General features: G+C 52.0%; 1 protein-coding gene across 2 annotated transcripts; it reads right to left on the bottom strand.

Moving 5' to 3' along the window:
• Window positions 1-11: 11 nt before the first annotated feature.
• On the bottom strand, window positions 12-17741 carry fdps (farnesyl diphosphate synthase (farnesyl pyrophosphate synthetase, dimethylallyltranstransferase, geranyltranstransferase)). 2 transcript variants are annotated; one of them, XM_063041832.1, is made up of 11 exons: window positions 17603-17738; window positions 16209-16305; window positions 11478-11626; window positions 10519-10659; window positions 9490-9570; window positions 8498-8620; window positions 8139-8227; window positions 7784-7856; window positions 3465-3542; window positions 3148-3282; window positions 12-501 (listed from the first exon to the last, which is right to left on the bottom strand). In XM_063041832.1, the coding sequence occupies exons 2-11, from the start codon at window positions 16291-16293 to the stop codon at window positions 301-303; spliced, it is 1155 nt and encodes a 384-aa protein (XP_062897902.1). In that variant the 5' UTR covers window positions 16294-16305; window positions 17603-17738; the 3' UTR covers window positions 12-300. The 2 variants fall into 2 exon arrangements, with proteins under 2 accessions (XP_062897902.1, XP_062897903.1); XM_063041833.1 differs by lacking the exon at window positions 16209-16305 and having other exon boundaries at window positions 17603-17741.
• Between the last annotated feature and the right edge of the window lie 1389 nt (window positions 17742-19130).

The raw sequence follows: 19130 nt of genomic DNA, 5'->3' as shown, positions 1-19130 counted from the left end.
CACAAAGTGGCATCAGTTACGACAGTTTTTAAGTATTTATTTATAGTTACACACTAGACAGAGTGAAGCTCCCTCTACACCGTCCCATCAAACAGAATAATTTTCCACTGATGCCCATTGGGTTTACTTCAGAATAAATTATTCCCACCAGCGCTCGCTCTCCCCCCACGGTGAACCTCAGACAGTCTGTTCCCACGTTACAATACATACACATCCCCTTCCCCTATGTACAGTTTTGGGTCCTTGACCCTCGGGTTGGAGATTAGCACCAGGGCGAAGGGAAAGTCGCGCTCCTTCGATCTACTTCTTCCTCTTGTAGATGCGGTCAGCGAAGGTGAGGAAGACGTCCTGAGGCAGGCGGCTGCAGTGCTCGCTCACCAGCCCCCTCAGCTGCTGGTAGCTCTGGTTTTCATACTGATGGAAGGCTTCAGCTAGTCTCAGCTCCTTGTACAGAGCCTTCACCCTCGCCACCTTCTCCGGCTCCCGCTGGCCGTAGTTCTCCTGCATCCGCGGGGAGAGAAAGAACAAGGTCAGGGGAAACACTCGGGTACATTAGGTACGTCTGCTCATTAGTACAACCATCTAATCAGCCAATCACGTGGCAGGAACTCAATGCATAAAAGCATGCAGACATGGTCAAGAGGTTCAGACCAACATCGGAACAGGCAAGAAATGTGATCTAAGTGACCATGACTGTGGAATGATTGTTGGTGCCAGACAGGGTTGTTTGATATCTCAGAAACTGCTGATCGGCTGGGATTTTCACACACAACAGTCTAGATTTAAACAGGGAATGGTTCTGAAAAAAAAATCCAGTGCGTGTCAGTTCTGTGGGTAAAAACACCTTGTTAATGAAGGAGGGCAGAGGAGAATGGACAGACTGGTTCAAGCTGACAAGAAGATGACAATATCTCAAATAACTACCTGTTCAAACAGTGGTGTGCAGACGAACATCTCTGCACAACACTTTGAAACTTGAAGTGGATGGGCTACAGCAGCAGAAGGTCACACTGGGTTCCTCTCCTGTACCTCCTGATGGGGTGGCATATCTGCTAGCATAGTGCTCTTCTGCCTGTAAGGAGTTTGTACATTCTCCCTGGGACCACGCGAATCTCTTTTGGGTGCTCTAATTTCCTCGGCTAACGGGGTTAGTAAGTTGTGGGCATATCACGTTGGTGCTGGAAGCATAGCAACACTTGCTCAGACTGCGGTAGTCATCAACCGAATGATGAATTTCACTGTATGGTGTATGTATGACCAATAAAGCTAATCTTTAGATCTTGCATCTTTAAGCAGACTTGAGGGGGAATTTTATTCCCCCCCCCCCATGGGGAAGTGGGACCCAAGAACGCAACCCAAGTGGTTGGTGGGAGCAGAGACCCACAAGGTTTAAGTATCTGGGCGAGCACTTGAATCACCAAGGCAGAGAAGGGTACAGATCGAATGCTGGTGAATGGGACTACTGTAAATAGAACATTACAGCACAGGAACAGGCCTTTCGGCCCACATTGTCTGTGCTGGACACAATGCCGAATTAAACTAAACTACTTCTGCCTCTCCATTCCCTGCATATTCACCACCATCATATCTGCCCCCACCACCGCCACCCCTGGGTGCCCTTTCCAGACACCCATCACTCTCACTGTGCATATATTAAAAAAAACTTGCCGCACACATCTCCTTTATACTTTCTTCCACTTGCCTTACATGTATGACATTTCTATCTTGGCAATAGGAATCTCTATTCTGTATATTAAAAAAATCTCTATCCTGCCCCTCAATTTTATAAACCTCAGTCTCACCGCTCAATAGAAAACAAGCCGAGTTTCCCAACCTCTTGTCGTCCAGTCCTGGTGAGCCTCCACGCCCGTCCTATAACAGGACACACAGTACTCCAGATGTGAAAGGCTGAGCAAGCTGGGGCTCTTTGAAGCAAAGGAAGATGAGCTGTGACTTGGTAAAGGCGTATAAGATTATGAGAAGCAGAGATACAGTGAACAGTCAGTGCCTTTTTCCCAGGGTGGCAATGGCCAATACCAGAGGACGTCCATTTAAGGTGACGAGGAAAATTTGAAGTTGGGTGTTTTTACAGAATGGTGGGTATGTGGAACACACAGCCAGGACTGGTGGTACAGGGCAGATACACTAAGGGCATTTAAAAGACTCAAAAAGGCACATGGATGATTAAATTAAGGGCTATGTAGGAGGGAAGAATTAGATTAACCTTAGCAACACACATCAAAGTTGCTGGTGAACGCAGCAGGCCAGGCAGCATCTCTAGGAAGAGGTACAGTCGACGTTTCAGGCTGAGACCCTTCGTCAGGACTAACTGAAGGAAGAGTGAGTAAGAGATTTGAAAGTGGGAGGGGGAGGGGGAGATGCAAAATGATAGGAGAAGACAGGACGGGGAGGGATAGAGCCAAGAGCTGGACAGGCGATTGACAAAAGGGATACGAGAGGATCATGGGACAGGAGGCCCAGGGAGAAGTAAAAGGGAGAGGGGGAACCCAGAGGATGGGCAAGGGGTATAGTGAGAGGGACAGAGGGAGAAAAAGGAGAGAGAGAGAGAATGTGTGTGTGTATATATATATATATAAATAACAGATGGGGTACGAGGGGGAGGTGGGGCATTAGCGGAAGTTAGAGAAGTCAATGTTCATGCCATCAGGTTGGAGGCTACCCAGACGGAATATACGGTGCTGTTCCTCCAACCTGAGTGTGGCTTCATCTTGACAGTAGAGGAGGCCGTGGATAGACATGTCAGAATGGGAATGGGATGTGGAATCAAAATGTGTGGCCACTGGGAGATCCTGCTTTCCCTTGTATTTCCAGCATCTGCAGAATTCCTGTTGTTTTAGATTAACCTTCGAGTAGGTTAGAAGGTCGGCACAACATCGTGGACCGAAGGGCCTGTACTGTGCTGGAATGTTCTATGAATGAATGGTGGAGCAGTAGCGATAGCTGATTTCTACGTCGATGTCTTATGGAAACTTTTCAGTGTTTTGCACCTTTCCAGAGTAAATTTATATAGTTGGCACACTATTGTGGGCCAAGGGCCTATACAGCTCTATGTGCTCACAATATTGCAGCCAAGCGATGGGCCGCAGGACCTGTTCTGCTCAGAGCTGTTGCTCAAGGGGCACTTACCTCTAACACCCTCCTCTGTTTGGGAGTGACACTCTTCAGTGCTTGAACCACCAGCCAGCTACACTTGTTGTCCTCAATGTCTGTACCGACCTTACCGGTCACCTCAGGGTCTCCATAGCAGTCCAGGTAATCGTCCTAGGATGCAACAAGAGAGCTCAGACACACCTGGGCGGATGAAAAGAGAGGGAGGGAGTGGGGGCAATGGGGAGATGCCACATCTCAATGGCACCTATGGACCGAGCTCGCTGGCATAGGATAGGGCGGAGAAGATTAGGGGCCACATGAAAGACATTCGATGATTTGGAAGTGTCCCCTACCTGAATCTGAAAGAACTCCCCCATCTCCAGGAGGATGGTTTGGGCAATGCGATGTTCCTCCTCGCCGTCGATCCCAGCCTGTGGATAGAGGGGCGGTCAGGGTCACACAGCACAGAAAAAGGCCCTTTCACACAACTGGTCGCTGCCAACCACAACGTCCCAGCCAAGCCAGTCCCATTCACCCGCACTTACCCCGTACCTTTCCTCACCACAGTGTCTATTCCATGTTGTCAATGTACCTGCCTCAGCCATTTAAGAAGTGGGGAGCTATTTTAAAGGAGATGTGAGGGGCAAAGTTTGTTGTTTTTTTTTAAAAAAAAAACAAGAGTGGTGGGTGCCTGGGATGGTGGTAGCAGCAAATATATAGAATGTGAGGAGTATGGACATTGAGTGGACAAGAGATCATCAGTTAGCCATTTGGTTACTAATTCAATTGGTCCAGCCGAAGGGCCTGTTCCTGTGTTGTATTCTTCTATGTTCTAACCACTTTCTGTGGCAGCCCGTACTGGATACTGGGCACCCTCAGGGTCCAATTCAATCTCTCCCCTCTCATCCTAAACCTGTGCCCTCTAGTTCTTGATTCCCCAACTCTGAGAAAAGACTGTGCATCCATCTTATGCCTCTTATCATTTTATACCCCTCAATAAGATCATCCCTCAGTCTCCTACGGTCTAACACACCCTCAACCTTTTTAAAAAAAAGATTAGTCTTATTTGTCACATGTGCATCGAAACATACAGCGTCATTTGTGTCAACAACCACAGCAGTCCGAGGCTGTCCTTGGGGCAGCCTGCAAGTGTCACCATACTAACCTGTACGTCTTTGGAATGCGTGAGGAAACCCACACCATCACGGGAGAATTAACAAACCCCTCAGAGACAATGGTGGGAATTGAACACTGATCACTAGCACTGTACGTTACAGTAATCACCACACCACTGTGCCTCTCCCTGTAACTCAGTCCCTCAAGTCCTAGCGACACCTTGTGACTCTTTTCAGTTTAATAACATTTTTCCCATAGCAGGGTGATGAATACTGCAAGTGTGGCCTCAGTAACTGCAATGTTATGTCCTGACTGATGAAGATCAGTGTGCCCCCTCACCTCACCATCTGCTTGTAACACCACTTTCGGGGAACCACATACTTGAACTCTGAGGCCCCACTTGCCCTACAGCACACCCCAGGGCCTTGTCGTTCACCGTGTACATCCTACCCTGATCTGACTTTCAAAAACATTCAATAACTCACACTTATTTAGTTAAACTCCATTTGCCATCCCTTGGCCCACTTACCCAACTGATCAAAATCCCCCTGCAATATCTAATCATTTTCACTGTCAACAACACCTTTTCTGTGTCTTCTGCATAACAAACCGCCGTTATAGATGAAGAGGGGAGGGGATTGGGGTTAGAGGTCAGGCGTAAATCATCTCCAGGTCCTGTTGGGAAGTGGTTATGTTTGCAAATACCCAAGTCACAATGTCTTCGAGAGATACAGCACAGAAACGGGCCCTTCAGCCCATCGAGTCCTTGCTGGCCACCAAGTACCCATTTACACTCATCCTGTTCTACTCTCACATTCCTGTCACCTCCTCCTCCTTCTCCCCCTCACCCACCCACACACTCAGAGGGACAATTTACAGCAGCCCATTAACTCACTGACCTTGCACATGGCATGAATGTGGAGCCTGTGGAGATGGGAAGAGGGGAAGCATACAGTCACAGGGAGAAGTGTGAACTCCAAGACTACACACACACACACCGATCGTCACGGGGGGGTAGGACACACGTGCAGACTCACAGTGCCGGAGCTGGGGATTGAACCCCGAATCTCTGGAGCCATGAGGTAGTGCCTCTACTCACTGCGCTACCCAATCACAAGAATGTGAGCTGTAAAACAGGCCATTCTTCCCCTCCAGATCCTGCTGCATCAGTCTACCGTCTCCAGTGTCCAACCACAGCCCCCACCCCCACACCTCCAGCACCCCCACCTGGTTCTCTGTTCCTCTGCTACAATCTCCACCTTCAGCATTTCCTCCTGAAAGAAAGGGAGGGAACCCAGGCTGCGGTGGGAGGGGGTGAGGTGCCAGCGAAGCTGATGGAGATTCCTTAAGACATAGGAGCAGAATTGGGCCATCAGCACATCAAGTCCGCTCCGCTATTCAATCATAGCTGGCCCTTTTTCTATCTCCTCCTCAACCCCAGTTCCCAGCCTTCACCTCGTAACCTTTGCTGCCATGTCCAGTCAAAAACCTATCAATCTCAGCCTTAAATACACCCAATAACCTGGCCTCCACAGCTGCATGTGGCACCAAATTCCACAAATTCACTGCCCTTTGGCTAAAGAAATTTCTCCACATCTGTTTTGAAAGGGTGCCCCTCTATCCTGAGGTTGTGCCCTCTTGTTCTAGACTCTCCCACCATAGGAAACATCCTTTCCACATCTACTCTGTCTCGGCCTTTCAACATTCGAAAGGTTTCAATGAGATCCCCCCTCATCCTTCTAAGTTCCAGTGAGTACAGACCCAGAGCCATCAAACATTCCTTGTAATGATAACCCTTTCATTCCTGGAATCATCCTTGTGAACCTCCTCTGGACCCTCTCCAATGCCAGCACATCTTTTTTTTAAGATAAGGGGCTCAAAACTGTTCACAATACTCAAGGTGAGGCCTCACCAGTGCTTTAAAAAGCCTCAGCATCACATCCCTGCTCTTGTATTCTAGACTTCTTGAAATGAATGCTAACATGGCATTTGCCTTCCTCACCACCGACTCGACCTGCAAGTTAACCTTTAGAAACATAGAAAATAGGTGCAGGAGTAGGCCATTTGGCCCTTCAAGCCTGAATCATCCAACTCAGAACCCTACACCTGCCTTCTCTCCATACCCCCTGATCCCTCTAGCCACAAGGGCCATATCTAACTCCCTCTTAAATATAGCCAATGAACTGGCCTCAACTGTTTCCTGTGGCGGAGAATTCCACAGAATCACCACTCTCCGTGTGAAGAAGTTTTTCCTCATCTTGGTCCTAAAAGGCTTCCCCTTTATCCTCAAACTGTGACCCCTCGTACTGGACTTCCCCAACATCGGGAACAATCTTCCTGCATCTAGTCTGTCCAATCCCTTTAGCATTTTATACGTTTCAATAAGATCCCCCCTCAATCTTCTAAATTCCAGCGAGTATAAACCTAGTCGATCCAGTCTTTCATCATATGAAAGTCCTGCCATCCCAGGAATCAATCTGGTGAACCTTCTTTGTACTCCCTCCATGGCAAGAATGTCTTTCCTCAGATTAGGGGATCAAAACTGCACACAATACTCCAGGTGTGGTCTCACCAAGGCCTTGTACCTCCCTGCTCCTGTACTCGAATCCTCTTGCTATGAATGCCAGCATACCATTCACCTTTTTCACCACCCTGTACCTGCATGCCCACTTTCAATGACTGGTGTACAATGACACCCAGGTCTCATTGCACCTCCCCTTTTCCTAACCGGCTACCATTCAGATAATAATCTGTTTTCCTGTTGTTACCACCAAAGTGGATAACCTCACATTTATCCACATAAAAACCATGCTGACTTTGTACTGTCTTGTCCTGTTTCACCAAGTACTCCATCACCTCATCCTTATCAATAGAACCTAACATCTTCCCAACCACGGAGGTCAGACTAACTGGTCTATAATTTCCTTTCAGCTGCCTTCCTCCATTCTTAAAGAGTGGAGTGACACTTGCAATTTTCCAGAGTCCAATGATTTTTGAAAGATAATTTCTAATGCCACCATAATCTCTACTGCTACCTCCTTCTGAACTCTAGGGTGCAGTTCATCTGGTCCGGGTGACTTACATACCTTTAGGTCTTTCAGCTTTTTGAGCACCTTCTCCCCTTGTAATAGTAACTGCACCCACTTCTCTTCCTTCACACACTGTAACACCAGGCATACTGCTAGTGTCTTCCACAGTGAGGACTGATGCAAAATACTTGTTTAGTTCATCAGCCATCTCCTTATCCCCCGTTATTATTTCTCCTGCCTCTTCTAGCAGTCCTAAATCCACTCTCATCCCCCGTTATTATTTCTCCTGCCTCATTTTCTAGCAGTCCTATATCCACTCTCATTTCTTTTATTTTTAAACGTACTTGAAAAAACTTTTACTGTCCACTTTGATATTATTTGCTAGCTCACTTTCATATTTCATCTTTTCCCTTCTAATTTTTTCAGTTGCTCTGCAGGTTTTTAAGAACTTCCCAATCCTCTATCTTCCCACAGATTCACTGAGGCCCCGACTCCTGACCCCCAGCCGAGCCGCGACTGGTCCTTACCATGTACATGGCGGAAGCCACGGGCAGGTAGAAGCTATAGAAGGCAGTCTTGTACTTTACAATGGCCTTGTACCTGTGGCGAGACAGAGGGTCAGTCGTCAGTCTTCCGAGTCAGAACCCTCCTCACCCAGGAAACAGGAACAGGGTTGTGGGGGGACGTTCATATTGCAGTCATGCCCAGGGCAGAGAGAAATGGCAGGAGGGAGGAGTGAGAGAGGAAAGAGGATGGAGAGATGGGAAGGAAGGAAGGGAGAAGAGAAGAGAGCTGGTGGAAAGAGGATGCAGGATTAGGTGGGGGGAGAGGAGAGGGGGTTTCACAAGATGGAGAGTTGGTGAGAGGGTGGGGGCGGCTCACCTCTCCTCAGTGAACTGGTCCAGATCCACACGGCTGGGCTGGGCTGTCATCAGGTCCAGTGACTGTCCCAGCTCCGTCTGGTAGGACGTCTGAGGGGGAAGGAGGAGGTGAGATGAATGTGATCTCCTCGACCTCATCACCCCCTCCTTCCCCACCCATCTCTCTCTCACTAACCCTTAACCCTACTCACCCCTTGTGTCTCTCACTACCCACAAACCCTCCCCTTTCCCTCTCCAACACCTTCAGCCCGTCACTTCTCACCACCCTCAATCTCTCCCTCTCCCCCACCCTCACCACCCGCAGCCCCTACCCTCCCACTCACCCTTGCCCCCTCCCCTTACCACCTCTCCCCCTCTCACCTGGAGGAATAACTCTAGCAGGTGAATGTAACAGGTATGGGACCTCAGGTACCTGCGGAGGAGGCGGTAAACGGCGGATTCTAGGAGGTAGGAGTCATTGATGGCATCCAGACCCACTCCTTCCTGTGGGGGTTGGGCAGGGAGGGGGGAGATGGTAAATATTAAATTCATCCTCTCTCCTGCACCTCTTCACTCAGTGACAACACCCAGGTGTGGGCAAACTCCCCTCCCACCAGATATCTATGGCAGAGGTCCCAGACGCAACCCTAAACCAGTGGTCCCCAACCTCCGGGCCGCGGACCGGCACCGATCCGCGAAGCATGCAGAGACGCAGCGGTAGCCGGGGCGCACACAGCACATCTTTAAGAAAAAGGCTGACATTTACAAGCCGGGCGGCACCTAATTAATTAGCTTGTTTATTTCAACTTTTCTCTTAAAGATGTGCTGTGTGCGCCCCGGCTACCGCTGCATTCTCCGCGGCAATGTATTGGTCCGCGGCCCGGAGGTTGGGGACCACTGCCCTAAACCGTGTGGGGGTGTCACAGACTCCATCCTGTCCCTCCCCATCATTCTGTGGGGGTGTTGCAGGTACAAACCCAGTGCCGGTGCTGTGTGGAGGAGTTAGGTCCACAGACTGTCCCATTACCGTGCAGGGACACAGACATGACCCTGTCCTGTCACTGTGTGGGGGGAGACAGGCACCTGTCACCATGTGGAGAATACAGGGAGTTAGACACAGATACAGACCCTCTCCCATCACCATGTGAGGGTATTAAACACAGACACAGACTCCATCCTGTCACCGGGTTGGCGGGGGGGAGTCACACACGGACCTGTCACCATGTGGAGAAGGAAAGGAGTCAGACACTCATCTTGTCACCGTGGGGGAGTTAGTCACAGACGCAGACCCCAACCTGACACGATTTTGGGATGTCAGAAACGTAGACAGACACTGTCCCATCGCTGTGCGAGGGAGGTGGACACAGGCTCACCTTCCGATACCAGCAGACCTGACCCCGCCTGGTGACAGAATTGTCCATGATGTCGTCCGCGACCAGGAAGAAGGCTTGTAGCTAGACACAGGAGAGAGTGGAGGTCAGCCCTGTCTCTGGGGTCGCCCCTCTCCCACGGCACCGAGGGCAGGGAGACGGGGGGGGTGGATGGGGAATGGGGGTTGGATGGGGAGGGATGGAAAGACAGAGAGGCAGAGAACGCAGATCAGCCCAGCTCTCTGGGGTCACCCTCCAATTGAGGGAGGAGAGGGGAGAGAGGGAGGAGAGGGGAGAGGGGAGGAGGGGAGGAGAGGAGGGGAGGAGAGGAGGGGAGGGGAGGAGAGGAGGGGAGGAGGAGAGGGGAGGAGGAGAGGGGAGGAGGAGAGGGGAGGAGGAGAGGAGGAGAGGGGAGGGGAGGAGGGGGTGTGGATAGGGGGAAGGTGGGGGTTATGGAGTAGTCGGGGTGACAGGTAAGGAGAGATGGATGGGGGAGGGAGGGAGGGAGGGGAGAGGGGAGGGAGGGAGGGAGGGGAGAGGGGAGGGAGGGAGGGAGGGAGGGAGGGAGGGAGGGAGGGGAGGGGGAGGAGAAGAGGGGAGGAGAAGAGGGGAGGAGAAGAGGGGAGGAGAAGAGGGGAGGAGAAGAGGGGAGGAGAAGAGGGGAGGAGAAGAGGGGAGGAGAAGAGGGGAGGGGAGGGGAGGAGGGGGTGTGGATAGGGGGAAGGTGGAGGTTATGGAGTAGTCGGGGTGACAGGTAAGGAGAGATGGATGGGGGGAGGGGGGGAGGGAGGGAGGGAGGGAGGGGAGGGGGGAGAGGGTGTGGATAGGGGGAAGGTGGAGGTTATGGAGTAGTCGGGGTGACAGGTAAGGAGAGATGAATGGGGGTTGATCAGTGGGGGAGATGTGCTCTCAGGTCGGAATCGGCAGGGCAGCGTGGAGTTGGGGATGTAGGACGGAAGGGAGGCACCCTCTCAGACTGGAGTTGTCTGGGTGACTGGGAGGGGCAGGAGTGGGTACGGCAGACACACTCACCAGCTCCACACACCAGCCGACGATAAGCGCCAGACGGAAGTTCTCCTCAGTCTGCTGGTGGGGAGCTGCGAGCTCGCGGAACGAGGCGATGACCGAGAGACCCCGATTCCTCTTCCCTCCGGGAGCGTTGTACTCAAGCACCTGTCCAAGGTGCCAGGGTGGGGATGCAAGGAGCCGGGAACGAGGAGGCAGAGCGGGAGAGGGGGTGAGAAAGGGGAAGGAGAGGGGAGGAAAGGGTAGGAGGGGAAGGAGAGGAAGCAGAGGGAGAGAGTGGAGGAGGATAGGAAGGAGGGAGTAGGGAACAGCAGAAAGGTGAAAGCCAGTTAGTATTTCATCAGTTAGTTTGGTGAGTCAGACCCTTCCCACAGCCCATCCCATCTGCCCTCCACATGCTCAAGGCTGATTTATACTTCTGCGTTAAACGGACGCTGTAACCTATGCACATTGTGAGCATTTATACTTGTGCGTCGGTGTGTCTGCATCGCTCTGCAATTCGCGCACGTCACGCATGCGCACACACCTGCAGTCGCAAGGCTTCATGGTCATGGTAGTTTTTCTTGGGGTAAACAAGTTTAAAGCGAGCGTCTTTTTTCGTAAAAGCAAAATGTGTCCTCCATAATTTCGGGGATCTGTAAATCTTTATGGAAAGCATTGCAGCCAGAGTTCCTTCCCTGCCCTTCAGTCGCCCAATGGGAAGCTATTGCAGCGTAGGAGGAAATGCGATGCTACCAAGTGGACCAATCACAGTTGTTGCGGTCTGCGTTGGTTCGCGTAGGGATCCGCGGCAATGCTGTACCTATGGCATCGAGTTGACACACAAGTATAAATCAGCCTTTACCCTGTCTCCACATCACAGGGACCTGGTCTGAAGTCCCACAGCCAGGGGTTACTGGTCTCTACCCTGGGCTGTGGTCTCCACCCTCCCACCCTTCGCCCCCCCCCGCCAGCCACAACCGCACCTCCTTCAGCCGTTTGATGGCATCCCCGATCTCTGGGTGCTTCAGGTCCTCCTGGGTCAGGTCGCCTACCACCTGATTGAAGATACGGTCAAAATCCTCGCTGTCGCCATTCACCCGGGGCCTCTTGTCTGAATTCATGGTCAGGCGGCCTGCAGGGGTGAGAGGTCAGGGCAGAGGTCACGCTGGGCATCATGGCCCAGGACTCTGGAGTGCTGTTGTGCAGTGCTCCCTCCTCACCACCCCTCTAACATTGTGGCGCCCCCTCCTCACCACCCTTCCTACAGCATGGCGCACTCTCTTACACACAGCGCTCTCTTCTCACCGTCCCTCCCACAGCACGGCACTCCTTCCTCACCACCTCACCTACAGCATGGCGCTGACCTGCGGGCACCCGTCCATATTAATCAGTTCACTGGACAAACCTTGAACACTTTCAAACAGCAGGAGGGGGCAGGAGGGTCACTATGGGTGGCGTGGTAGATGTAATATATTTAGAGTTACACAGCAGAGACACAAACTCTTCAGGCCAGCTCATCATTCGACCAGTGGGCACCCATCTGTACAAATCCCACCCTCTCCGCACTTGGTCCACAGGCCTCTCTATTGGGGTAGGGTGGGGAGAGAAATTCAAGTGCCCACTCAGACAAGTCTTAACTGGTGTCAGTGACTCTGCTCTTTCTGGCAGTGTCTTCCAGCTACTTGCCACTTTCTGGGTGAAGGTCCCTCTCACCCTTTACACTAATGACTGCACCACACAGGATCCATCTGTTAAAACTCCTGAAGTTTGCAGACGACACAACTGTCATTGGCCTTATCTGAGACGCTGATGAGTCTGCATACAGACGGGTGGTGAAACGGCTGGCCCTTTAGTGTGGTCAGAACAATCTGGAGCTAAATACGCTCAAGACTGTGGAGATGACAGTGGACTTCAGGAGGAGCCCCCCAATACTCCCCCCACTCACTGTACTCAACAGTATTGTGTCTGCTGTGGAGACCTTCAGGTTTCTGGGTGTCACAATCTCCCAGGACCTGAAGTGGACACCCAACGCGGACACTCTTATCAAAAAGGCTCAGCAGAGTTTGTATTTCCTACGTCAGCTCAGGAAGTACAACCTGCCTCAGGAGCTGCTGATTCAATTCTATCCAGGAATAATCCAGTCTGTTCTCTATTCGTCCATCACTGTCTGGTTTGGATCAGCTACGAAACAAGACAAGAATAGACTCCATAGAACTGTCAGGGCTGCGGAAAGGATTATTGGTGTGAAGCTGCCCTCGATCCAGGACTTCTATGCATCTAGAGTCAGGAAGCAAGCAAGCAGCATCATTGTAAACCCATCCCACCCTGGACATCACCTGTTCCAACTCCTTCCTTCCGGTAGGCGTTTTAGATCACAGTGTGCCAGGACAAATAGGTACAAGAACAGTTTCTTTCCGTATGCCATCAGTCTTATGAACACTCAAATTTTAGTCTATTATAAACCAAGTCCACCTGTACATACACAGGTATACCTCATTGTATATAATTCACGATCATTTGCACTATTGTTTTGTTTGCTTTTTGATTCTGTACAGCGAGAGCTCAGGGAAAACGGCATCAAATTCCCTGTATGTGTCCACAGACTTGGCGATAATAAAGGATTCTGATTCTCTGAGAATCTCTTACCCCTCCCCCTGTAAACCTTGTCTGACCTCTGACCTGGGGAATCCTGCCATCTACCCTATCTATACAGCTCAATCATCTCCATCCTTAATCTCCTCTGCTCCAGGGAGGACAGACCCAGCCTCCCAATTAACTGAAACATTCCTAACGGGCAACAATCCTGGGGAATCTCCTCTGCGCTCTCTCTAACGCCATCACATCCTTCCTGTAGTGCAGTGACCAGGTCTGCACACACAAGGTCTGGCCGGTGGCTTATAGAGACAGAGTACAAGGTGTCCAGTGGAGGCCCGTAACCCGTGTGCCTTCACCTGCATTGCCACCTTCAAGGATCATCAGGCTTGAATACCAAGGGTCCCCAGAATTCCCCAAGACCCCACCGTTCCTGGGCATGTCTTGCCCTCATTAGAATGCATCTCCTAACATTTATCAGAGTTATAGCCCACATACGCTCCCTCAGGCGATGAGAAGACTAGTGTTGAGGACAGCGAGAAAAGTAGGATATTATTCAGATGGAAAGTTTGACTGAGCAGCGGCAAAAGGAATTTAATCCGAGGTTTTGCATTTCAAACAATGAAACACAAAAAAAAAAGAGATTCTGCAGAAGCTGGAAATCCAGAGCAACACACACAAAAAGGTGGAGGAACTCAGCAGGCCAGGCAGCACTTATGCAGGAGAATAAAGAGTCGACGTTTCGGGCCGAGACCTTTGTCCTGTGCCCCGATGAAGGGCCGAGACGTCAACTCCTCATTCCGTACCATAGGTGCCACCTGACCTGTTGAGTTCCTCCAGCATTTTGTGTGGGACACGTAACACACAGTCTTTCCTCCCCCTGGAGAGGGGGTACAAAAAGAAAAATCAAGCGGGCATAGGTTTAAGATCAGAGGGGAGAGGCTTGAAAGGGATTTCAGGGGCAGTGGGTAGTTGGAACGAGCTGTCACAAATCGTGGTTGAAGCAGGCACATTAGAAAAGTTTAAAAGCCATCTAGATAAGGGGAGGTGTAAAGAGCTGTGGGCAGGGGGAACTTGCTTGCTGGACAACATGGTCCGAGATGGGCTGAAGGGTCTGTTTTCATGCTGTGTGACTCTCATCACCTCACTACCCAAGGCCACCATCCACATTGTCAGCAAACCCCACTACACGCAATGAGGAAGCAAACATTTCAACCCACGGCCAACTGCATGGGAAGAGCTGTGGGATCTTGCTGTGTACTGGCATTACGCTGCCCGCACTTGGCCAGGTGTGAGGGCTGGACCTTCGAGCGCCGGTTCTGCACCGACTGCGGGGCGTCTGGGGTTGGGGCCGGCGGGGCGAAGCCAAGTTGGGGTTGAGGTCGTGGGGATCACAGCAAGTTCAAGGTGAGGTCGGGGGTCAAGGTGGGATTGAAGAGGAGACAGGACAAGGGTCACGGTATTTAGATTCGGAGTCAGCGTCGAGGAAGAGTTAATACAGGATTAGGGAGGTTATGGGGGTCAAGGTGGGGCCAGCATAGGTTTGAGCAGGGGACACGAATTTATGTGGGTCAAAATCTGGGCAGCAAGAAAGCCCAGCAAAGCTTGCAAAGTTATTTGGACCAACTGGAAAAATAGCAGATGGAACTTAGTGCAGACAAGTGTGAGGTGCTGGCCAGGGTAGGCCACTGTGAACAGTCGGGCACTGAGGAGAGTGGTGGAACAGAGGGATCTGGGAATACAGATCCATAATTCCTTGAAAGTGGTGTCACCGGTAGATAGGATAGAATAGAAAGCCTTCGGCACATTGGCCTTCATAAATCAATGTATTGAGTATAGGAGTTGGGATGTAATGTTGAAATTGTATAAGATGCTGGCAAGGGAAAATTTGGAGTATCGTGTGGATATCTGGTCACCAGCTACAGGAATTATATTAGTAAGCTTGAAAGAGTACTAAGGAAGATTACGTGGATGTTGCCAGGACCTGAGTTCTCGGGAAAGGTTGAATAGGTTAGGACTTTATTTCTTGGAGCGTAGGAGAATGAGGGGAGGTCTTATCGAGGCGAATGTGGAGGAGGCCTGGTTGGTGGACACTTTCCACAGAAGAACTGATTCCAAGCAGTTGTTCTCCTCGATGCTGATGGAGGATGGTTTTGAAATTCTGAGATTTATGTGATTATTGGTGTGGAGTGTAGTTTACATTGGTCTCCTTCAGTTTTCTTTCGTGTTGCCGATTGGTGGGTCGGGGGTTTGATGTCCTTGTGGGCGATATGTTCATTTTTGTGCGAGGGAGGGGATGGGGATTTGGGGATTAATGTTCTTGTTAGTGTTTTTCTGTATCCGGGGGGGGGGGGCGTCAGGGTTTTCCCCTGTTTTGTTTTCCTTGAGGGCAATATGTTAAGTTTTTTTTGCGAGGGAGGGGATTGGGGATTTGGTGCTCTAGCTGCCATTTTCCATGTGGGCGATCTGTTCGTTTTTGTGCAAGGGGGGAGTTTAGGGTTTGCGAGCTTTTGTTTCTTTTTCTTGTGGGGTGGGGGGGTTGATGTCTTTTCTTTCAATGATGTCCATGGTCTTTCTGTATTTCATGGATCTGGAGAAGACGAATCTCACACATCCTGCACACATACTTTGATAATAAAATGAACCTTTGAGGTATAAAAAATTATGATGGCTACAGACAGGCATCTTGGACGTCCCTTCATCTTGGACGAGCCTAGAACCAGAGGTCATTGGTTCAGGGTGGAAAATGAAATATTTAAGGGGAACTTGAGTGTGGTGTGAACGTGAACCAAGCTGCCAGTGGAAGTAATGGATGCGTGTTTGATTGTAACATGCAAGAGAAGTTTTGAAAAGAATGCAGATGGGAGGGGTATGCAGGGCTATGGTCCGGGTGTAGGCAGATGGAACCAAGTAGAATACCAGGCCAGCTTAGACTCAATGGGCCGAATGGCCAGTTTCTGTGCTGTAGCGCAAAGTGACTCTAACATGCGGGTTAGGAAAGGGTCAAGACAGGGTCAGGGGTTATGCGGGTCAAAATGGGGTTGAGAACAGGTCAACAGGCCATGGGAACATGGGTAGTCTCCTCCCCACGGGCAGCCCCCATCCTTCGTGGCCCAGCTTACCGGGACTCCAGGTGAGCTCCCTCCACTTGGCACAGTGGCCCAGGCGAGGAGCCAGCATCACGGCTCGCAGCATCTGGCGGAACATGGCATGGCGGCTCTACAACAACAAACAGCGGCCCGCGTGGGCACGGCCATTAACGCTGGGGCGGGGAGGGCGGCCGGAGACTCACTCCCTACACCCCGGGCCACTGCAACGCACACAGCAAGATACCACAGTCCTCCACACTGCATGTTCATCTGTCACGTTGTGCAAGGGAGGAAGGTTAGCTGGGGGAAGATGCCCCTCACGGAGGGCAGTGCTCCCTCATCGCCTCTCCCCGAGCGCAGCGCTTCATTCTTGCTGCCTCTCTGGAGTGCGGCTCTCCCTCCTCATTTCCACCCCCACAGCACAGCGCTCCCTCCTCGCCGCCTTTACCACAGCGCGGCTCTCTCCACTCACTGCCTCTCCGGCAGCACGGCGCTCCCTGTTCCTAGCAGCCTCTCCACCCCATCTCCCTCAGAACGATGGGGCCTCTGGGGCCAGGATCTCCTCACAGCCCAAACGTGGACACAAAACTCCCTGCTCACATAGTGATGCTGTAGCCAGGATCCCTTCCCAATCACCTTTCAGCCTACTCCCTGCTGCTGTCCATTTCTTCCTGCACCCACGTGCCCAGGACCTCCCGCTCAATCCAGCCCCACATTTTCCACCCCCATCTTAATCTAACCCAAGCCCCTCCTTCCTTTGCATTACCCACCTCCACCTCCCGCTCCCACTCATCCATGCCTCCAGATCCTGACCAGATCACCATTCACCTCCCTCAACTTCCGTCCCCTCTCCCACCGCCCTGAATGCAGGATCTTTCTGGGACTGGTGGGGGGACGGAACTCTCCCACACCCCTACCCTAGTGTCTGCAGATCCCCAAACCCCTCTACCCTAGGACCCTCCCCCTCCCCTACATCAACTGTGTCAGCCCTCCCAACAACCTGGGATAGGGGAAATCTCTCTCCCCACCACCTCCACCAATACTCTGGGCTGGGAAAAATCTCTCTCTCTCCCCCCAACACCCTGGACTGGGGGATACTCTCTCTTCCCCAGCACCCAACACCCTGGGCCGGGGGACATCTCTCTTCCCCAGCACCCAACACCCTGGGCCGGGGGACATCTCTCTTCCCCAGCACCCAACACCCTGGGCCGGGGGACATCTCTCTTCCCCAGCACCCAACACCCTGGGCCGGGGGACATCTCTCTTCCCCAGCACCCAACACCCTGGGCCGGGGGACATCTCTCTTCCCCAGCACCCAACACCCTGGGCCGGGGGACATCTCTCTTCCGCAGCACCCCGAGTCAGGGATCGTCCCGTGATCTCCGGATAGCCTCCATCAGCCCGGAGCCGGAATCCCCGACACCCACCTTCTTCCAGTTCTCAGTCACTCTGCTTCCCGTTCACTTTACAGTACCAGGTGCGGGTACTGAGTTTGCGTCAAAAAACCGTGCCGAGGGTCGTATTGGGAATTGTCGTCTTCTACTCCTCCCGCTTCCTACCAAACCGCGATATAGTCCAGCCGAGTAGACTACAGCTCCCGACGTCCAAAGCGCCGACTTCTGCCAGGCGGCTCTCGCCATCTCCCGCTTCCCCATTGGTCTGGCGGCATCGCACGAGAATGGGGAAACTGCGGCGATGACCAATCGGGCGCGTAGCAGTGTTCGTGACGTCAGATGGGTCGGAGAGGCGGGAGAGGAGTTAACCAATAAGAGAGCAGGGCAGGGTGTGGTCCCGCCTACCGAATGGAATGGGGTGAAGATGGGAATGAATGACCCTCGGGGTGGGCGGGGAATATCACCTCAGAGCCTCTGTCATTGTCTCAGTCCGCCAGAGAACCCCATGCCTCTCAGAAATCCCTGCAATTTCCCCAGAGACTCCCCTGGTTTGACAGGGAACCCCTCTGTACTCCTCTGACCCCCAGCGAACTCCTTCAGTCTCTCAGAGATCCCTCAGTCCATCTGAGATCCCCTCATAGATCTGCCTCACTCCCTCTGAGATCCCCTCATAGATCTGTCTCAGCCCCTCTGAGATCCCCTCATAGATCTGCCTCACTCCCTCCGAGATCCCCTCATAGATCTGCCTCACTCCCTCTGAAATCCCCTCATAGATCTGTCTCAGCCCCTCTGAGATCCCCTCATAGATCTGCCTCACTCCCTCTGAGATCCCCTCATAGATCTGCCTCACTCCCTCTGAGATCCCCTCATAGATCTGCCTCACTCCCTCTGAGATCCCCTCATAGATCTGTCTCAGCCCCTCTGAGATCCCCTCATAGATCTGCCTCAGTCCCTCTGAGATCCCCTCATAGATCTGCCTCTGTCCCTTCTGAAATCCCCTCATAGATCTGCCTCAGTCCCTCTGAGATCCCCTCATAGATCTGCCTCAGTCCCTCTGAGATCCCCTCATAGATCTGCCTCAGTCCCTTTGAGATCCCCTCATAGATCTGCCTCACTGAGATCCCCTCATAGATCTGCCTCACTCCTTCTGAGATCCCCTTGTAGATCTGCCTCACTCCCTCTGAGATCCCCTCCCTGATCCACACGTCCCTCCCCACAGATCTCCCACCCGGCACTTATCCCTGTAAGCGTTAAGTGCTACACCTGTCCCTACACCTCCTCTCTTGCCACCATTTAGGGCCCCAAACAGTCCTTCCAGGTGAGACAATACTTCACTTGTGAGTCTGTTGGGGTCATCTATTGCACCCGGTGCTCCCAGTGCAGCCTCCTCTACATCGGTGAAACCCGACGCAGATTGGGGGACGGCTTCGTCGAGCACTTCTGCTCCATCCACCACAACAGACAGGATCTCCTGGTTGCCACCCACTTCAACTCTGCTTCACATTCCCATTCGGATATGTCTACACATGGCCTCCTGTACTACCATGATGAGGCTAAACTC

The sequence above is a fragment of the Mobula hypostoma genome, chromosome 2 (assembly GCF_963921235.1).
Source record: "Mobula hypostoma chromosome 2, sMobHyp1.1, whole genome shotgun sequence".
NCBI lineage: Eukaryota > Metazoa > Chordata > Chondrichthyes > Myliobatiformes > Myliobatidae > Mobula > Mobula hypostoma.
The sequence above is the reverse complement of the archived record's forward strand: the minus strand, read 5'-3'. Positions and strand labels throughout refer to the sequence as shown.